We start from the raw sequence: 21,804 nt of genomic DNA, 5'->3' as shown, positions 1-21,804 counted from the left end.
TCAAGGCAGAGTTTAAACAGATGTATATTCATCAAGTACTTTAATGTTAAAGCTTCTTTCAAGAAAAGATAGTACAGTGGTAAACCGTGAAATGCCCCAATAAGTCTCAAAATGGAGAAGAAAATGTCCCACAGAACTCACAATTGAAGCCTTCTTGTAGTATAGGGATATGTTGACAAATACCATGTTTTCACATTTCTGAGTGAAATGTACTGTTTGTTAATTGCACAATATCCAGTAAATGTTAAAGGCTGTGACCCTGTGATTTCCCCCCTACCCGCCCCATCAAGCTGCACCAGACGTATGGCAACCCAATATGGTTTTCAAGGCAAATGACATTCAGAGGTGGCTTGTCATTGCCTACCTCTGCATAGCAACCCAAGACTTCCTTGGTGGTCTCCCATTCAGTTACTTAGCAGGCTAATCCTGCTTAGCTTCCAAGATCTGACAAGATCAGACTAGCCAGATCGGGGCATGTGCAGTTAACGATAAAAGTGCACTTTTTAAAAAGTATGTATATCTAAGGTGATCTAGCAAAGAACATGTGTGAGTAAATAAACAGCAGGATCTTCCAGATGTACTTTTATTTTTTGCAAGGAGTTTGCATTATGCATTCATTGACTTCCTGTGCTGTATGTCATAAACCCAACAGTGTGTATGTATGTTACATTTTGCTGTGAGATGAACACTAGTGGTATGAACCATTATCTGCTGATTGGGTTCATTACCATCTTACGGAATTCTATAAATACTTCAAATATTTGCTGTTTTGAATCTCAGAAAAGCTAGAGAACTAGGCCATAAAGAAGCCCTACTATGTTTTGTCCTATATATGTGATTATTCTCACTTGTTTACAGGCTCTCCCTCTCTACCAGATAAATATCGCCACAATCGGGAGCTGATGATGCTACTGCCAGCTCACCGGGACCGACCCAGCAGTGCCCTGTATCCTGCAGCTATTATGGAAAATGGACAGGTAAGGATTTCAAAAGGGTTTTTTATATACCAGCTGCAACATGAAATTAGTATACAGGTCCATTTTCCATACAAGTATATTTGTATAATACCTTTGGGAGTAAAAACAAAAACAAAACAAAAAAAGATTTCAGGTTTTCACGGCTGGTAACATCATTAGGGTTTGTAGAATCTTTTGGGCTCAAGTGCCATGGTCTACTGGAGAAAGTTTTTCTTCCAGACGTTTCGTTCTCAGCTGCGGAGAACATCCTTAGTGGCGTTGCAGCCGGAGCAGGCGCTCTGACCTTCTTGGCTGCTGTGGATTGAGTGAGGCCAGGGCTGCTGGAGAGCTGCTATTTCTAGGCTGGAGGGGGTGTGGTGAAAGGGCAATAGGTTTGTGGATGTGCCCATTGTTTGGTGGGGCTTCCTGGAAGGGTAGTGATAAGGAAACTGGCTGTTGAATGTGACCATTGTTCTGTGTTAATTGCTGGGAGGGTTGGAAGGGGTGTGAAGATAAGGAAGATGGTTGTTGACTGTGCTGATTGTTCTGTGGAATGTGCTGGTTGTTCTGTGAATTTCTGCAATTTATAGTCTGTAGGGTGTTTTGCAGAGCTGGATACCAAGATTGATGGATGGAAATGCCTTCTTCCTTTCTGTTAAAGTTGTGCTGGTGTTTGTAAATCTCAATAGCTTTTCTGTTCAGGCGGGTATGATAATGTGAGGCCGTAGAAAGGACTTCAGTTCTTTCAAAGTGGATGACGTGGTCTCCTTCTTGAAGTGCATGTTCAGCTACAGCTGATTTTTCTGGCTGAAACAATCGACAGTGTCTCTTGTGTTCGGTGAGGCGGGTGTTGATACTGCGTTGGGTAGTGCCAATGTAGACTGCACCACAGGAGCAGGGTATTTTGTAGACTCCAGGGGTTGAAAGTGGATCTCTCATATCTTTGGCCGAGTGCAGCATGTGGCGGATCTGTTGTGTGGGTTTGAAGACTATGTCAACATTGTGGCGTTTGAGAATTTTGCCAATGTGGTCGGTGACAGATTTTATGTAGGGCAGGAAGGCTGTACCTACATTTGTGTGTGGCTCGGGATTTGGTGTGGATGGTCTCTTGGGATGGAGGGCTCTCCTAATTTCTTGTAGGGAGTATCCATTGGCCTGCAGTGACTGTTTGAGGTGGTGTAGTTCCTGCTGGAGTTGGCTTGGTTCACAGATGCGTGATGCTCGGTGGATGAGGGTTTTTACAACTGTACGTTTTTGGCGAGGATAATGATTGGAATTCTTATTTAGATAGCGGTCGGTGTGTGTGGGTTTCCTGAATACAGTGTGGCCGAATTTTCCGTCATCTTTCCTGGTAAAGAGGACGTCAAGAAAGGCAAGTTGACCATTGTTTTCTTTCTCCACGGTAAATTGGATACGAGGGTGGACTGAATTCAGATGAAGGAGAAAGTTATTCAAGGCAGCCTCTCCATGACTCCAGATGGCAAAAACATCATCCACATATCGGAGCCAGCAACGTGGTTTTAGGAGGGCAGATCTTAGTGCTGTATCTTCGAAGGTTTCCATGTAAAAGTTAGCGATGACAGGGCTAATGGGGCTTCCCATGGCAACTCCATTGATCTGTTCATAAAAGTTATTGTTCCATTGGAAGTAGGTAGTGGTGAGCACGTGGTGGAATAGGGCAGTGATGTCATCAGGAAAGATGTGTTGTAGTTCAACAAGGGTTTCTTTGACGGGAACCATAGTGAACAATGAGACGACATCGAAGCTTACTAAAAGATCGCTGGGTTGGAGTTTTAGGGGTTTGATTTTTTCCAAAAAAAATGTGATGAGTCCCTGATGTAAGAGGTAGTGTTGCCCACAAGGGGTTGAAGAAGGCCGGTCAAGTGTTTGGCTATGGCGTAGGTAGGTGAGCCGATGACACCTCACCGAACACAAGAGACACTGTCGATTGTTTCAGCCAGAAAAATCAGCTGTAGCTGAACATGCACTTCAAGAAGACCACGTCATCCACTTTGAAAGAACTGAAGTCCTTTCTACGGCTCACATTATCATACCCGCCTGAACAGAGAAGCTATTGAGATTTACAAACACCAGCACAATTTTAACAGAAAGAAAGAAGGCATTTTCATCCACCAATCTTGGTACCCAGCTCTGCAAAACACCCTACAGACTATAAATTGCAGAAAGTCACAGAATAACCAGTACATTCCACAGAACAATCAGCACAGTCAACAACCATCTTCCTTATCTTCACACCCCTTCCAACCCTCCCAGCAATTAACACGGAACAATGGTCACATTCAACAGCCAGTTTCCTTATCACTACCCTTCCAGGAAGCCCCACCAAACAATGGGCACATCCACAAACCAATTGCCCTTTCCCCACACCCCCTCCAGCCTAGAAATAGCAGCTCTCCAGCAGCCCTGGCCCCGCTCAATGCACAGCAGCCAAGAAGGTCAGAGCGCCTGCTCCGGCTGCAACGCCACTGAGGATGTTCTCCACAGCTGAGAACGAAACGTCTGGAAAGAAAACTTTCTCCAGTAGAACACGGCACTTGAGCCCGAAAGATTCTACAAACCCTAATATTGAATTTTACTGGAAACAGTTCAGCTGTTGTAGAGTAGGTATCATATGCTCAAAAGACAAGTTGCAACATTTTGAAGTAACTAAAGTAACCAGGGCTTTTTTTGAGCAGGACTGCACAGGCACGCAGTTCCGGCTGGCTTGATGTCAGGGGGTTTGGCCTAATACGCAAATGAGTTTCTGCTGGGCTTTTTCTACAAAAAGAGCCCTGTGGATTGTCTGAAAGGGCAACCACATAGTCTCATCTGAAAGTTACCAATATATGAATGATAGTGGCCAGGTCTCTGCATTTCACTCACAGGAATAGCTAGAAAACCAATCAAATACAGGACCCCATAAGAAAGGTGAGCCCAAGAGGTACCTTCGATCTATGAACCTGGCCTAAAAAGATGTTCTCCCAGCAAACCAGTTTATTATTGTTTAGTTATTGCTAAGTGGGCTATACATACCCCAGTGGCCTCATCCACTGCATTAGACAAATAAAATAATGTCTCTATTTTGTAAGACACTTTATAATTATTAACTGACTAAGCAACCAAATTGAATGGCAATTACATGAAAACAAAACATGCCTCATCTCTCTCTCTGTGTGAATGAGATCTTCCATTGCTGTAAAGAAAATCAGTAATGTTATGGTACTGTTTGACAGGTCTGTAATGTTTGCTCTTAATTTCTTGTGCTTCCTTTCCTTTCTTCTAGCACCCAAATTTCCAGCGAGCCTTGCTTCAGCAAGTGATAGGACCATGCAAACCCTGCAGTGATCCCAATCTGTCTGTTGCTGAAAAAGGTATTATTTATCTCTGCTTTATATTGTGGATTAATTACTCACACAGACAAGGGCTGCACCCAAACAGGTGTGAGAAAAGTCACTTTGCTATGGAAATATCATTGAGCAGGATGGAGGCATGCAGGGACACCAACTTCATGCCACTTGCTGCTCACTCCAGCCTTCCCCACACCATCCCCTACCTGCTCTTCATACTGGCAATTGCATACTGAATGAGAACTCACACACACACACCCCAACAGCCATGGAAACCCCAGAAGCCATGTTTGGACAGATCACAGCATCATATGAAGTGGGGGTATGCTTTGTACTACCCAGGAAAGTACAAAGTGTGGAACCTGCCCAGGATTCAAAACAGAAATGCAGGCACCACAGTTTACTCCACACAAGCCAGGATTCTAAATAGAATTTTGTTAGGGTCCTGGCTTGTGTGAAGTAAACTGTGGTGCCCGCAAATGGATAATTAATTGGAGTGTAATCAAACTGGCAAGTTTTGTGTCAAGCTCCATGCTCTACAGGAGGAGGGAGGAGCAAGCACAGCAACAAATGATGTTCATGCCTGATCAGAATACAGTTGCAGCTTGTTGTGATGTCTGAATAGAGTCTCTGTTTTTTTTCTTTCTGCATTGATTTTTCTTGAATAACACAGCTTTTTTTTTTTTTAAACCTTTCAAACTTGACTTCCCTATTGATATCTGACCTCAGAGTGCATACTCCTGTAGCAAATGGATTGACTACTACAGGGCAACATGAACTTTCACAGTACCTTACCCTTGAGCTGATTATTGAGCTGGGACACGAGTCATTCAACATAAGGATTGAATTTATAATCTAACACAGTGTAAACATAGGTTGAGACAGATGTAGTAAAAAAAAAACACCGCATATTTTATTTGGGGTTTTCATATGTGCTTTGTAGTAAATTTTATTAAATGCTCCCAAACAGGCCAAACAAAAGGAAATAAGTGACAGTTAGATGGTATTTGATGATATCCTGCTGCTGAATATAGTACTAATGTCAGTTTTAGTTTAGTTAAGAAAACATTTTATTGATCAAGAGGAAAATGTTGTGGAAGCTCATGCCTTGGGGTTTATTCTGCGCTTGCAAACCACAATGATGTTTGCTAAGGGTTCTGTGAGACAGAAAGTGAGGATCTGTGGAAGAATTGGAGAATCTATGTAATCAAGCTGTATGGCTGCCAACCTCCAGGGGGGTGGAGATCTCCTGCTATTACAACTGATTTCCAGGCAACAGAGATCAGTTCACCTGGAGAGAATGGCTACTTTGCAAGGTAGACTCTGTCATTATGCTCCACTGAAGTCCCTCCCTTCCCCAAACCCCACCCTCCTCAGGCTCCACACCCCAAATCTCCAATTTCCCAACCCAGAACTGGGAACCCTAAGCTGAAACTAGTGTGTCCACACAAAGGCTGATTCCACATTTGGCGTTTGCCTCCCTTTTGCTCCATGGTTGTTCCATGCGGGCGTGATTTCCCGATTCCGCACTAGAGGATTTCTCCCAAATTCAATTCCCATCTGTTCCATGTGTACTGATTCCGCATTACTGCTGCTCCCGGAGTTTCCCACACAATCGTAGCAATTTCCCCCTCCCTCATACTCTTCCCTTTTTTTTTAACATGCATGCATGTTCGCGTTACAACGCGATCGTCTTTGTTTGCATTACAACATAATGCCAGAGGCATAATACTGGCAAAGTCACATGTTTTCCTTTCGCCCTGCCATTGGCAGGTTATCTAAGCCCCGGGAAATCTGAGTCGGCGATCCTCCATTTTTATCCACACACGCTGAATGTTAAGCACACAGTTTTCCATTAAAAGCTATAACAAATTAAAAATAGATGCATGAAGGTGTGGGGGGAGATTTATGCCAAGGGGTTAAGGGAGAAAGTTTCCTCAACCTATCAAAAATATAAACCTATAAACATAATCAAATTCCCATTCCCGTTTGAGGCCATACTGGGGGGGGAATAGATAAAGGTGGCAATCGTGCACCTTTAAAGTAGTTCGTGTAACATCGCTATTTATTTAGTTGTGTTGTAACTATCTTATTTGAAAAAAAAATTATAATAGTCAGGAGTGATTTCATCGGAGGGGGGAAGTAATCACAATACGATGACACATTATCAAAATCACATGGAATACAATAAAGAATGGGGGCAGGTGGAAGCAAGGGATGTATTCAGTAAAAGAAAATCGCATTGCATCATTATATATTTTTCACGTTGTGATGTGAAACATGATTTGTTAAAAAAAATTACTTTATTTCAGGAAAATATTGGATAATTTTCAAAGGGAGTAAAATTAAGGAAGTATGATGAAATAACTGGGCGGAATCATGGGCTTGGAGTTATGTGGGTGTGTTCTATTGATGCGAGAAGTTTGACAGCACATTGGCGTGAGTTCCGCACATAAATTTCGAGCCCCAAAACCTCATCAAAAATAAACTTCTCACTTTTTGAGGATCTCCTAAATGCGGGGCGCCACCGCTTTGGAGGCGGGTCAAACTGCCGCCCTGGGTCAAGATATGCGGAAACCAACATCTGCCCTGGAGGGAAACACAGCGCCAGAGCCGGAGCAAAGGCTAATGCGGAATCAGCCAAAGTCAGCAAGTGCCAGGAGCAGCAGAAGCCGAGCGCCTGAACCAGCATATACTACTGGAGATATACTGCTCAGTAGACTGGGGAAGGCAATGGCAAACCACCCTGTAAAAAGTCTGCCAAGAAAATGTCATGATGTGGTGTCACCCCATAGGTCGGTAACGACTCAGTGCTTGCACAGGGACTACCTTAACCTTTATCTTTTTAAGCTGGAGCTAGGAAAAAATATATACCATATTTTTCGCACCATAAGGCGCTCCGGAGGATAGGACGCACCTTCCTCCTGGGGGGCGATCCGCTGCCTCTGCCTCCGATCCGGCGCTTCCCCCGCGCCTGCCTGCCTGGCTCCATCTTCTTCAGGCAAGCGCTGGGATCGCTCCACGTGGCCCCACCGCAAACCCAGCGCTTCGCAAGTGCCGGTTGCAGAGGGGGCAGCGTGTTTCCTCCTTGCCTGTGTGCCTAGCTTCAGCTGTGATGTTTAAAGCAAGCGCTGGGATTGCTCCCTCCGGCCTCCAATCCCAGCACTTGCTTTAAACATCACAGCTGAAGCCAGGCACACAGGCAAGGAGGAAGCACGCTGCCCCCTCCGCAACCGGCACTTGCGAAGTGCTGGGTTTGCGGTGGGGCCACGTGGAGCGATCCCAGCGCTTGCCTGAAGAAGATGGAGCCAGGCAGGCAGGCGCGGGGGAAGCGCCGGATCGGAGGCAGAGGCAGCGGATCTCCCCCCCCCCCGAAGGTACGTACCTTCGGACCATAAGATGCACACACTTTCCCCCCCACTTCTTTGGGGGGGAAAGTGCGTCTTATGGTCCGAAAAATACGGTAGTTAGTATCCTCTTGATACTTCTGGGATTAAGAGGAAAGGGCAGAGACACAGGAAGATCATTGGCTTTTTCTGAGGTTCTGGATGAAAAAGGAATGGGGCTTGCAAGACCATTTCCTCACGGTCAATATAACATAGCTGTTAAAATCAGTGCCCTAAACTGTCCAGTGGTGAAGAACTTAAACCAGCTCTATCAGCTGAAATCAGTTAGTAAAGAAATACATATTTTCTAAAAATGGTATTTTTAGCTGCACACTTAGATGGATCCAGGCCTGAACAAATAATATAGTTAGGACCCCTCAGTCCATTGTTCCTATCCTCAAAGGACTCATTTTTGCTGAGTTTATAATATAGGTTAGGCATCTGGAATTTCCATGGACATTAGCTTCTTTAGAACTTTAGGACATTAGGAGCCATTCCTATGGAAAACTACCCGAAACAGCAAGGAGACAGTGAACCTGCACTGAACAAGAAATAAAGAGCAATTGCAAAACTGTCATACATAAGTACAATGACATGGCTTGCCATCACAGTAGCTGTGGGCATATTATGCAGAAAAAATTAACCACCTGAGCAAAAATGACTAGAATGTAGTCAAGAGGTTGGCAAAGTATCTCAATGGCACAATATACTTGAAACTAAAATTACCAGCTATCAGCAGTCACACACTACTTGAATACTTGGTGCAGATTGGGCAGGAGACACTACAGATAGAAAGTCCAACAGCAGACACTTGTTCTTCTCTGGCAGAGCAGTCATCAGCTAAAGTGCATTCTAGGCCCTTGTCTGTCTGCAGTATGCTATTCTGAGACTTTTCTTCTCAAACAGTCTAGAACTCTGTCTCAGCTAAAAGGCAATGCAGTTTATCTCTTCTCTTTCATATCCAGTTTATTAGTTCCTGAATAAAGCCAGAATGCAAACAGAGGGATTACTCCAATGAGTCTATATAAAAAAAAAAATCAGTATTATACTGAATGTATTAACTTCCACTTTGTTTCAAGACCAATCAAAGTGCTGGTTTCAAGAAGCCTTTGGCTCCAAAGTACCTGAAAGATAAGAACATAAGAGAAGCTATGTTGGATCAGGCCAGTGGCCCATCCAGTCCAACACTCTGTGTCACACAGTGGCCAATATACACACACACACACACACACACACTGTGGTTAGTAGCCACTGATGGACCTCTGCTCCATATTTTTATCTAACCCCTCTTTAAGCTGGCTATGCTTGTAGCCACCACCACATGTTAATCACCCTTTGGGTGAAGAAGTACTTCCTTCTATCCATTTTAACCTGACTGCTCAGCAATTTCATTGAATGCCCACAAGTTCTTGTATTGTGAGAAAGGGAGAAAAGTACTTCTTTCTCTACTTTCTCCATCCCATGCATTATCTTGTAAACCTCTATTATGTCACCCCGCAGCCGACGTTTCTCCAAGCTAAAGAGCCCCAAGCATTTTAACCTTTCTTCATAGGGAAAGTGTTCCAAACCTTTAATCATTCTAGTTGCCCTTTTCTGCACTTTTTTCAATGCTATAATATCCTTTTTGAGGTGTGGTGACCAGAATTGTACACAGTATTCCAAACGAGACTGCACCATCGATTTATACAGGGGCATTATGATACTGGCTGATTTGTTTTCAATTCCCTTCCTAATAATTCCCAGCATGGCGTTGGCCTTTTTTATTGCAATCGCACACTGTCTTGACATTTTCAGTGAGTTATCTACCACGACCCCAAGATCTCTCTCTTGGTCAGTCTGTGCCAGTTCACACCCCATCAACTTGTATTTGTAGCTGGGATTCTTGGCCCCAATGTGCATTACTTTGCACTTGGCCACATTGAACCTCATCTGCCACGTTGACGCCCACTCACCCAGCCTCAACAGATCCCTTCAGAGTGCCTCACAATCCTCTCTGGTTCTCACCAGCCTGAACAATTTAGTGTCATCTGCAAACTTAGCCACTTTACTGCTTTCTCCCAACTCCAAATCATTTATGAACAAGTTAAAGAGCATGGGACCCAGTACTGAGCCCTGCGGCACCCTACTGCTTACCGTCCTCCACTGTGAAGACTGCCCATTTATACTCACTCTCTGCTTCCTATTAATTAGCCAGTTTTTGATCCACAAGAGGACCTGTCCTTTTACTCCATGATTCTCGAGCTTACTAAGGAGCCTTTGATGAGGAACTTTATCAAAAGCTTTCTGGAAGTCAAGGTAAACAACATCTATTGGGTCTCCTTTGTCCACATGTTTGTTCACCCCCTCAAAGAAATGTAACAGGTTAGTGAGGCAAGATCTTCCCTTACAGAACCCATGCTGAGTCTTCCTCAATAACTCGTGTTCATCAGTGTGCCTACTCATTCTGTCCTTGATAATGGTTTCTACCAACTTTTCCGGTATTGAAGTCAGACTGACTGGCCTGTAATTTCCCGGGTCTCCTCTGGAACCCTTTTTAAAGATGGGGGTGACATTTGCTACCTTCCAGTCCTCAGGAACGGAGGCAAATTTCAATGAAAGACTACATATTTTTGTCAGGAGATCCACAAGTTCAACATTGAGTTCTTTCAGAACTCTTGGATGTATGCCATCCGGACCTGGTGACTTATTAGATTTTAATTTGTTTATCAGTTGTAGGACCTCCTCTCTTGTCACCTCAATCTGACTCAGGTCTTTCAACACCCCTTCCAAAATAAGTGGTTCTGGAGCGGGCAAACACTTCTCATCTTCCACAGTGAAGACGGAGGCAAAAAATGCATTCAGCTTCTCAGGCATTTCCCCATCCTCCTTCAGTAATCCTTTTACCCTTTTGGTCATCCAAGGGCCCCACTGCCTCCCTGGCTGGTTTCCTGCTTCTGATATACTTGAAGAAATTTTTATTGTTGGTCTTTGTTTTTTGCAATATGTTCCTTATAGTCCCTTTTTGCCTGCCTGATCACAGTCTTGCATTTGATTTGCCACAGCCTGTATTCCCTTTTATTAATCTCACTTGGACTGGCTTTCCACCGCTTAAAGGAGTCCTTCTTACCTTTTACAGCTTCCATTACTTTGTTTGTCAACCATGCAGGCCTTTTCTTATACCTGTTTGTGCCTTTCCTAACTTGTGGTATATATTTTATCTGAGCTTCTAGGATTATAGTTTTAAATAGCCTCCAAGCTTCCCCAAGGGTTTTGACTGTATTTACCTTTCCTTTCAGTTTCCTCTTCACATGCCTCCTCATCTCAGAGAATTTACCCCTTTTAAAGTTAAACGTGGTTGTGCTGGTCTTTTGGGGCAACTCTCTATTTATACAAATGGTGAAATCAGTAACGTTATGGTCACTGCTCCCAAGCGGTGCGATCACTTTTACATCTCTCACCAAGTCTTGGGCATTACTTAGGACCAAATCCAGGATCGCCCCACCCCTGGTAGGTTCTGTGACCATCTGCTCCATGGCATAGTCACTGAGAGCATCAAGAAATTCAATCTCTTTCTCTCGACCAGAACACATATTGACCCAATCAATCTGCGGGTAGTTAAAATCACCTATTACGACACAGTTTTTACGTTTAGCCACTATCTTTAATCCTTCCATCATATTATAATCGTCCTCTATCTTTTGATTTGGTGGGCGATAACAAACTCCCATAGTTAAATTTCCTTTAGGGCCCTCTATTTCAACCCAAAGCATTTCTAGAAGGGAATCTAATTCTCTGACCTCAGTCTTACTGGACCGTATACCCTCTCTGACATACAGAGCCACCCCACCTCCAGCCCTTCTCTCCCTATCCTTCCGATATAACTTATATCCAGGAATCACCGTGTCCCACTGATTCTCCTCATTCCACCAAGTTTCTGAAATTCCCACAATGTCTATGTTTTCTCCCAACACTAAACATTCCAACTCACCAATTTTACTTTGAACACTTCTAGCATTTGGCCTTCATCCTTTCGGATTCTGAGGTCATTTGTCAGGGACCTTCTTGTCTGCTGTTCCTGAGCTCTGGAATTCCCCTAGAAAGTACATTTAGTGTGTTGTCATCAAGCCTGCAGTGAAGACACTTTTATTCTAGGAAGCCTCTGTGGAGATTTGATTAGTCCTGGGGGTTCAAATGTTGTCAGTTGCATTTTATTTTACATTTTAAAATGTTTTTATCTTGTGAATTATCTTGGGCAATTTTGAATGGAAAAACAGGATAGATATTTTCTAAATAAATAAGCTTTTTTAACTTAATCTTGGTAATCGCGGCACAGTAACAGGCTCTCTTGTGCATATTGAAATTTCTTTGATAAGTTTACTTTTATTTTGCTTGTTTTTTGAAAAAAAACCTTTTTATTGTATAGAAACTTTTCTTAGTTCTTCTGATCATGTTAGTCTCTAGAGGCTGTTCCATTCTTATTATCAAAAAGTACACAATTGTCTATCACTCACTGCCTTCAAGGCAGCACATATCTACCAGAATGGGGCCAGTTGCAAAGTACTAAATTCAACGAATTTGAAAAGTCAGTCCATCAAGTCCCAATGAAGTTTGTACTATAGTATTATCCAAATTCCATCTGTTTCCATCCTTCAGCTGTTCCAGCAGCACCAAGCAGCTGGAGTCTGGACAGCGGAACCAGAGAGACTTTGCCATTCCTGTCTGCTCATGTTGGGAGCATCCTGGCTCCACCAGTGCCTCCCCGAAGCCTACCCCATGGTAAGGAAATGGCTAGTAGGACTGCAGTAAAAATTCTGCATTACTACCCAGATAAATGTGGCGGCCAACACTGTCATCTGTTTTCCTTTTGAAAAAAAGGAAAGAACAAAGAGAAGAAAGATCTTTCCTGATTCTCATGGCTAGCCATTAGCTTAATACTGAAAACTTCAGGAATTCTGTGAATGTGCTTTGGGACTGGAATTAGGTTTGTGAATGATGTAAACTAACCTCATGTTTAGCTAACCTGCAAAGAAATACTTGCTGATCATCAGTTGCTGAAAAGAAATTGAGGTTTCAAATGTTTAATGCTGAAGAGCCTGTTGTCTTGTCACGAGAGCCTTGATACAGTCATAGGAGTGAGTAAAATCTTTTTTCCTAATATTGAACTTTTTCACATATTTCTTTGTCAGTGTGAATTTTAGGTTCCAGGTTACACCACAAAAGGGTTGTTTTCTAGGAAACTGGTACTGGGCTTTACAGGATTTACATTTGTCTAACAGCACAGAAAACTTAAGAATTGTGAACAAATACACGAACTCTCTTCTACTGTTCTTTGATAAGTCTTTCATTTATCTTGTTTAAGGTCACTACTCCTTGCATTTTGATGCCTTTCATCACCACCTTAATGATACTCCCCCAGCACTGCCTGCACGGACACTTCGCAAGGTAAAATGATTGCTCGAACTGCAGAGCCATCAGCCTAATTCAAGGAGCAGGTTTTTGACATCCGCATCTGTTATTTATACTGATTTGCTCCAGTATTTGTCCTGAGAGATTAACATGAAATCAATTATTCTCCTAGAAACTGAAGGGGTGTCAAACATGTGACCCAAGGGCAGGATCAGGCTCCCAGAGGGCTATCAGGCCCACGAGCACCTCACTGTCATCTGTTTCCTTCTTTCTCTCTTGCTTCTTTCTGCATCACAGCTTGCCAGGCTTGCTGAATCACACAAGAGCTACAGAGCAAAAGCCTCTATTTTCTCCACTGACTGACGAGCACATGAAGCAACTTATGTACAAAAGCTCACAAAGCCCAGCCATTTCACGTTTCCCCCTGGGCCTTAGGCTCAAAGCACTGACTATGAGATTTCTGTAATGAAAGTCAATCAATCAAAAGTTGGTTTGCAACTTACACACACACACACACCTGAACACCTGAACAGCATACTCAAGATTACTACAGCACAGACATTGCTTCCAGATTTTTGATGCAATAATTCAGAGCAAAAGGTGTCAGTTATTAGAGACCGTTAAATAAACAAAATATTGCAAAAGTGCTAATCTTTTAAGCATATTTTAAGTTTTTTTAAAAAAAATTGTTTTTGTCTGTGTCCTCTATAAAGTCTATATCTCTACTACCTGGCATTACATTTTATGACACATATGGCCTGACCTGACAAGATCTCAGTTATGTCAGATCTGGCCCTCATAACAAATAGGTTTGACACCCCTGGCATAATTGCTATCTCCTAGACCAGGGATGGCCATGGGTGTCGTGGTGTCTGCCAGCACCTATCCTGGTGCCCTGCAAATGCTTTTAGAAAGAGGGCATGGCCAGATGGCTTCCAGTTGGCCATCGGAAATTTGATTGGCTCTGCAGATTTTTAAAAATGCTGTTTTGGTATCAATCTGCCTCCACAGCACAAAGATGTTCACTATGTGACTGATTGTCGGCTGTAGCAGCCATTTTGTGATTGACTCCATGTCTTGCAGCAGCCATTTTGTGACTGAGCTCACAATGCTGTGTCAGAATTCCAAAGGCCCTCAGGCTCCAAAAGGTTGGGAACTCCTTTCCTAATTACATTTCTAACCTGCAGCTTCTTAATCAGCCCTTAAAATTAGAGTAACTGGAAGCTATCAATTAATATAAAAACAGTATTTTTACATGTAGGTAGAATAAAAAGAAGAGAAATCAAGACAAGGGGCTTTTCTGCATGCTTGGCTTACTCCTGATTTTCTTTGGTGTTGATCCACAAGCATCGGAATTGGTTTGGGTTAGGGTTGCCAATCCCCAGGTGGAGTCAGAGGCCCTCCCCCCGCTTCAGGGTCATCAGAAAGCAGAGAGGGGAAGGGAAATGTCTGCTGAGCACTTCATTATTCCCTATGGAGACCGATTCCCATAGGGTATAATGGAGAATTGATCCACAGGTATCTGGGCCTCAGCGGGGGGATGGCTTTTTAAAGCTAGAGGCACCAAATTTTGAGCATAGCGTCCAGTGCCTTTCCCTAAAAAACCCTCCAAGTTTCAAAATGATTGAACCAGGGGTCCAATTCTATGAGCCCCAAAAGAAGGTGCCCCTTTCCTTCATTATTTCCAATGGAGGGAAGGCATTTAAAAGGTGTGCGGTCGCTTTAAATGTGATGGCCAGAACTCCCTTTGGAGTTCAGTTGTGCTTGTCATAACCTTGCCCCTGGCTCCACCCCCAAAGTCTCCTGGCTCCACCCCAAAGTCCCCAGATATTTCATGAGTTGGACCTGGCAACCCTAGTTTGGGTATAGCTGTTCCTCACATTTGCCCTCCCTGTGCATTTTCACATGTGTGAAGTCAGTTAATTTTGCTTCTCGTGTACCTTCAGTAATGAGGATTTTCAAAGGAGAGTGCTGTTGTCATCGGCAGTATCATCAGCGTCTCAGTATAACCGCTCCTTTTTAAAAAAAATTGCACTAGTGATATATCACTGGAGTATTGTAACACTAGGCTTAGAAGATTCTTTGAATTCCCACTTTTCATTTAAGAAAAAAAAGTATCCTTTCCTCTCACAGAGAAATGCCATTTTCCTTATATCTCTGCGGAAGAAGATAGAGGCTTACTTGTTTTTCTAAAATGAAAGCTGAGAATTCAAATAACCTTCTAAGCCTATTGTCATAATGCTCCTGTGATATAGCACTATTTCAGTGCTTCTTTAAAAACAAAAAGAAATCACTCATCTTTGGGAGAAGAAGGGAGTGGATTGACCATGACACCAGTCATCAAACACTGGGCTAGAGGTGGGTGGGAGTGGGCAGGACAAAGAAAACCAACAAAAAACAATATACACAAGGAAAAAGCTGACTCCAGATTGGTTTCCAAAAAAAGATCACTGTAAAAGTGGCCTAAAAAAAAATTGGGAGAGTGGGGACAGGAAAAACACACATACACACAAAGTGAAAACTAAAAGTACAAAAAATGTATGTGGAAATCAAGGGATAAACCAAAGCAATATGGGGCCAGAACTAACAAAAAAATGCCCATGCAGAAAAGCCCAGAGATTAAACCCATTAGGTCCTTTTGTTTATTGTTTTCAGAAATGCCATCTTTTGATAATATCAAGATGATTATTACCTACAATCCTTTTGCATATCAAAAACAGGGTTAAATAGAAGTATTATTTGTACATCAGATTTTATAAGATGTCCCTTATTAATTTGCTCTTGGCTGTACAGTGGGAGAGCAAAGAGGATCAGATTTTATTTTTCTCTTTTGATGACATTTTTCACACTATTAGAATTTATGTATAAACAGAAGTAGATGACTGGGAAAGGCAATAGCAAATCACCCTGTAAAAAAGTCTGCCATGGAAACGTTGTGATACAGCATCACCCCAGAGTCAGAAATTACTGGTGCTTGCACAGGGGACTACCTTTACCTTTATAAAGAGTCCTGTTTTAATAAATCTCTTCTCACTGGCAGATTTTTAGGTAGATTGATAGGCAGTTATAAGTATTTGTATCTTCTTTGCCTTAGTTACATTCCAATTAAGGATTTAAATGTGGGTTTATTGTGGGTACAGCTGTTCCTCACATTTGCCCTCCCTGTGCATTTTCACATGTGTGAAGTCAGTTAATTTTGTTTCTCATGTACCCCGTGGCGCAGAATGGTAAAGCTGCAGTACTGCAGTTCTAAGCTCTGCTCATGACCTGAGTTCGATTCCCAGTGGAAGCTGGGTTTTCAGGTAGCCGGCTCGAGGTTGACTCAGCCTTCCATCCTTTCGAGGTCGGTCCATACCAAACCTTTAATGGCATAATAGATTCAGATAAAAATACACAGAATATAAAAATTTAAACATTGGAGATAAAATCAAAATAAAACCGAGCTTACAGATGCATTCAAACATGGTCAGAATTAAATTTAAGGATGTCAGCCAGAAATTTTGCCACAGCCTCACTAACCACCCCCTCAGTATCACTCAATAAATAATAACAGGGTGGCAGAATAGACAAATCTGGAGAAAAAGAAAGCTTGCCAAATAAATCTTTACGGAGGTTATGGTATAAAGAACAATCAAGCAATATATGCTGGATTGAGTCAGGAGTATTTGCTCCACAGGAGCAAAGTCTGTCGGCTAAAGGGACTCGCTGATATCTCCCTTGTAAAACTTTGGAGGGAAACGCGTTTAGTCTAGCCAACATAAATGCCCTGTGATGACTTGGAGTGGTTAGGTCTGATAGATAATTGGGCATTTTGCCACAAAAAGCATAAAGACCTAAGGAAGCTGGAGAGCAAATATAGGGGTCAGTTGGCCGTAATTTCGTTTCCTCCGATTCCCATAGTCTCAGTTTAATACATCTGAAGATATATGACTCATCAGCGGTAGAAAAATCATCTACCTCTAACCCCAACTGATTGAGTTTAGACAGAAGCACTGCTGTCCAGGATGAAATATATGGGTCTCTTTTCATACAATCAAGAAGGCTGTTGGAATCTGTTCTAAAATGAATTTTGAGCCAGAATTTAAACACTGCAATCCAGGCTTTTGTCTCCACCAAAGACTGACCCACTTCAGAGCAGAGAGCAAAGTAGGACACACATTTTGGCAAACCAAGAATTTGTCTAAAGAATGAGGCTTGAATGCCCTCCACTTTCCTGGTAAAAGCTGAGATCCAAATAGGGATACCATAGAGGATTTGGGCAAGCGTTTTGGCATTGAACACTTTAATAGCTGCTGGAACTAATTGGTTGCCCCTTGCAAAGAAAAACTGTTTAATTTGAGCAGCTGAACATTTAGCCAAGTTGACGGTGTTGTTACGATGTGAAACCCAGCTTAACTTGTGGTTAAAAGTGATCCCCAAGTATTTAAAAATTTTTGTTTGCTCGATTGTTGAATTGCCAATAAACCATCTCTGTGGGCGCCAGCAGTTTTCGAGGTCGGTCAAATGCGTACCCAGCTTGCTGGGGGGAAAGTGTAGATGACTGGGGAAGGCAATGGCAGACCACCCCGTAAAAAGTCTGCCGTGAAAACGTAGTGAAAGCAACGTCATCCCAGAGTCGGAAACGACTGGTGCTTGCACAGGGGACCTTTCCTTTCCTTATTGTTACAAATATTTGGTAGGTGATTTCCTCCCCAGCTGTTTTCACACAGCTTTCATTCTCATTCCAACAGGTTAAAATTGCTTCTAGCTAGACAAAAAGTAGGACTAGGGTTGCCCACTGAGTTTTATCCTATGTACAAAAAGCCTGAGAATCCTCCTGCAGAACCATGAGCAGGAGAGTGCAGTTTCACCTAATTTCCCACTCCTCACTGCAGCCCCCTACCCCAGACAAGTTTCCTGTGGCCTCCAGCACATTTTTTTTAAGAAATCAAAAGGGGCTGCTGAGGTAATGGGAACATGGAGAAAATCCTCACTTTGATGGCATCAACATCCCATTTGATGGGATACAGCTCAATACTAAACCATGAGCTGGAGAGCCAGTTTGGTGTAGTGGTTAAGTGCGCGGACTCTTACCTGGGAGAACCGGGTTTGATTCCCCACTCCTCCACTTGCAGCTGGTAGAATGGCCTTGGGTCAGCCATAGTTCTGGCAGGGGTTGTCCTTGAAAGGGCAGCTGCTGTGAGGGCCTTCTCAGCCCCACCCACCTCACAGGGTGTCTGTTGTGGGGGAGAAAGATAAAAGGAGATTGTAAGCTGCTCTGAGACTCTGAGATTCAGGGTGGAGGGCGGAATATAAATCCAATGTCCTCTTCTTCTAAATAGCATATTCTCATTTATTGCTTTTGAAGACATTTCAAACATGTACACAGTTCTCATATACATGGGGTTGTAAGTCATTTGTCAATACCTAAACTCTACTTCACATCATAATGCTGGCTCAGATAGAAGTACAGTAGAAAAATGAAAAGAAAACATCAGTTTTGCAGTGTGTCACAGATACTGGCAGAATTCAAAGAACCATGCAAAGGGTTTGGATTTAACATATCCCCGCTCTCTGGTTTGCTGCATAGCAAACTATTGAAAACAAGAGTTTCCACAACTGTTTTTTTCATATGGCTAAGGGTATGCTGTTCAGAGGCAAAAGAATTTCACTGTACTAGCAGTTTCTTGAATGCACCGAAGTTATCACTTTCAATCTAAGCCACTGAATTTAAGGGGCTATCTTCTTGGCACTTTCTGCATAACTAAATGGCTACAGCTCAGGCAAACTGGGAAGACATAGGGGTGGAAGTGAATCAGAACTGATCTGCACAAATGGAAGCAGCTGTAGAAAACAGGAGCATTTGTGAGGTGTAAGAAACATCATGAAGCCCCGTGCTTTGCCAGACAATGTGATAAATTTCAAGCACAGTGGTGTTCCCAGAGGTTGGCTCCATGTCCTTAATGCATGGCATGGCTGGATAGGTTCAGAACTTAAAACTTCTGATACCAGTTGTCACCCTTACTAGTCTTTGCCACAAAGGACTTAGCTGGGTACTGATATTGCACTGCCATCACAAACAGGTGCTTGTATTTGGAAAGCTAGACAGTGTGGGTATGCACTCACAAAAAACTGTATTTTTTAATCCATGTAGAATAACTTTAGCATAGAGGAACAGAAACATTTATTTGTATATTTTAACATGTATTTGTGTGTTTGTTTTCTCTTTTTCTAATAGTCACCTCTTCATCCAATCCCTGCATCACCCACAAGTCCCCAGTCTGGCCTGGATGGAAGCAACTCCACCCTTTCAGGCAGTGCCAGTAGTGGAGTGTCCTCATTAAGTGAAAGTAACTTTGGGCACTCATCTGAGCCCCCTCCTCGAACAGACACAATGGATTCTGTCCCTAGCCAGACCTGGAATACTGATGAAGACTTAGAGACACCCTATCTCCCAGTCAGGTATAGTCTCTCAGAACCTGATGTCCTGGAAACTCTTAAATCCCAGCCATGCCGAAGTCACTCTGCTCCATCTGGAGTCATTCCTCAGGACACTATGGATCCTCCAGCTCTACCCCCTAAACCATATCACTCTCACCTTCCAAATATGGAGAATGAGGAAGTAATGAGAATGGAAGAGGATGAAAAACACCGGGCACTGCATCGGAAAATCTCCCAGCCAACTGGTGTTGCAAAAGAGGAACAGGCAAGAGTAGCATGGGAACATGGTATCAGTGAGCAGTAGGCAAAATTATGTGAGGACAGTTTGCATGATCATTCCAGCTCTAAGGAACCAGAAGAGAGATTTATAAGTCTTCAGAAAAGGAAAAAAGTGAACTCGTTTATTCTCTGCTGCTGTGAGTTAATGTCTGGAGCCAGAGATTGGGCCAGCATGTGCAGTTGCTGCTTCCTTTTTATTTAATTTTATACTTTCCAAATTTTTAGTGGTTTGGGGTTTTGTCTATTTTTTGCAGTGGGTGCTTCGTTCCTTCTACAGGTGATAAGAACACAGGAAGTAATGTACATAATATTAGGTGTAGACACTTTGGAGAAATAAAGAAGGATTAGAATTTTGAGGGGGGGGAGGTGGCATGGAATTTTTATAAGTTTTCCTTCTAGTTTTGAGATGCGCACAAGTTGAAGCAGTTGCACTAGAAATGTGTTTCTTTGCTCATTTTGAATTCAGGGATGCCATGTAATGTCACTTGATGGTGCATAGTAAGGAGGCACTGAAAAATTGCTGAAGATGAAACTAGATCTTCCAGGTTTGTGGGCCTATAAACTTCTTTACAGTGATTTCCCTGCATTGACTCTGGTGTGCTCAAGCAATCTAACCAGAGTTAATTGACTTCTGTGTTGATTTTATAGCAAATTTTCAAACTAACTGTACCTGACAGACTATTTTATTTCTTGTTTTTCCCACTGTCATTTTTATCTGCATTCATCACTACTGCAGTTTAAAAGGGAAATACAGAATCAAGGTTCCTGTAGCCCAGTGCTGGTCTTTCTGTGCTGAAGCCTAGATAGGTTGCTATACCCTGTTCAGGAAAGGGAATGATTTATGCTGGAGCTGCTAAATAGCAGAATAAAATGGAACGATTTCAGCTGACAGCTTTCTGTTGGTTCAAGGCTGGGTATCTGCATGGTCAAAACCATTATTCAAGTAATACTGTTTACTTTCTTTTCTACACAAAGCATCTCACTATTCCTGGACTACCGTGCTTCTATCTGTTACAGTGCCATAGAGACACCATGATCTTCAAGAAATGTCCATGATGCTCCAGTGTGTCAATAGAGTTTTTAAGCATTTTCCATTGAAAGAAAAATATTTTCTCTTTTGCTTCTTTTTTTTAAAGTCCTGAAATGTTTACAAAGGAGGTTAAGGATGGGAAAAGGTGCAGTACAGGTATATAAAAACATGAATGAATGTGTGTAAGAAAAGAGCTATTGTATTTACATACAGGAACTAGTTAGTAGCCATAATTGTACAATTTTAATCAAAAGAACTACTGAAAAATTGATCTATTAAACATACTGCCATGGGCTATGTGGATTCTAGCTATGTAATCTTGAACCTATGAAAAAAGAAATGTTAATATGTATTATCAAGATGATATGTGTTAGCAGATTAAAGGTAAATAATGTATGGTAAGAAAAATAACATTTCTTTATGCCAGTTGAAGAACTTGAACTTGAAGGACTTTTAGGCAATGTTTCCATATTCCTGTTTCATTCCAACAGCGGCTTCAGACATTTAAGAAATAGTTGTACAAGATGCAGTTTATCTTTCCTCTGACTGCTTAAATAAAAATAGTAACAGACTCAAACTCCCAACATTGTAACAGACTTGAAAGCGCATTATGATTTTTTTTATATTGAAAGAGAAATTGGAGCATCTGGTAGGAAAAAGACTGACCTAATTTTCAAAACAGCAAGTGACAGGAATAAAAATAGAACCTAGAAGTATTAATTTCCTTAGATGGTCTTCACCATATATTCCCTAAGTACAGCTATTTGTCCTAAATAAATAAATGTTGCACATTGTTGTAGTTGTTCTCACCAAACTGGTTCTTCATGGAAAAGGCATATGCATTCACTGTTCTTGCCCACACAACACAACATTTCTCCCACTAGAATGAGCAACTTTTCAATACCATTTTAAACACCTCCTGCCAAGCACAGTTTAAATATTTGGGACCATAACAATGGTTATTCTTTGTGTAGAAGGCATACTTTGTGTTAATGTTACAA

At 42.3% G+C, this 21,804-nt stretch overlaps 1 protein-coding gene across 11 annotated transcripts in view; it reads left to right on the top strand.

Annotated features, from left to right (window-relative positions):
• DOCK3 (dedicator of cytokinesis 3) overlaps positions 1 to 21,594 on the top strand; it is a 340,630-nt gene extending 319,036 nt beyond the window's left edge. For 6 of the 11 annotated variants that reach the window (XM_060240011.1, XM_060240010.1, XM_060240008.1 and 3 more), the window contains 5 exons: positions 859 to 977; positions 4,240 to 4,327; positions 12,322 to 12,444; positions 13,028 to 13,110; positions 19,292 to 21,594. In XM_060240011.1, coding sequence (XP_060095994.1) covers positions 859 to 977; positions 4,240 to 4,327; positions 12,322 to 12,444; positions 13,028 to 13,110; positions 19,292 to 19,798 — 920 coding nt within the window. In that variant the 3' untranslated portion in view covers positions 19,799 to 21,594. The remainder of the gene's footprint in view (positions 1 to 858; positions 978 to 4,239; positions 4,328 to 12,321; positions 12,445 to 13,027; positions 13,111 to 19,291) is intronic. The other 5 variants (XM_060240014.1, XM_060240018.1, XM_060240017.1 and 2 more) reach the window with 2 other exon arrangements.
• Positions 21,595 to 21,804: the final 210 nt, after the last annotated feature.

This window comes from Heteronotia binoei, chromosome 5 (genome assembly GCF_032191835.1).
Source record: "Heteronotia binoei isolate CCM8104 ecotype False Entrance Well chromosome 5, APGP_CSIRO_Hbin_v1, whole genome shotgun sequence".
NCBI lineage: Eukaryota > Metazoa > Chordata > Lepidosauria > Squamata > Gekkonidae > Heteronotia > Heteronotia binoei.
The sequence above is the reverse complement of the archived record's forward strand: the minus strand, read 5'-3'. Positions and strand labels throughout refer to the sequence as shown.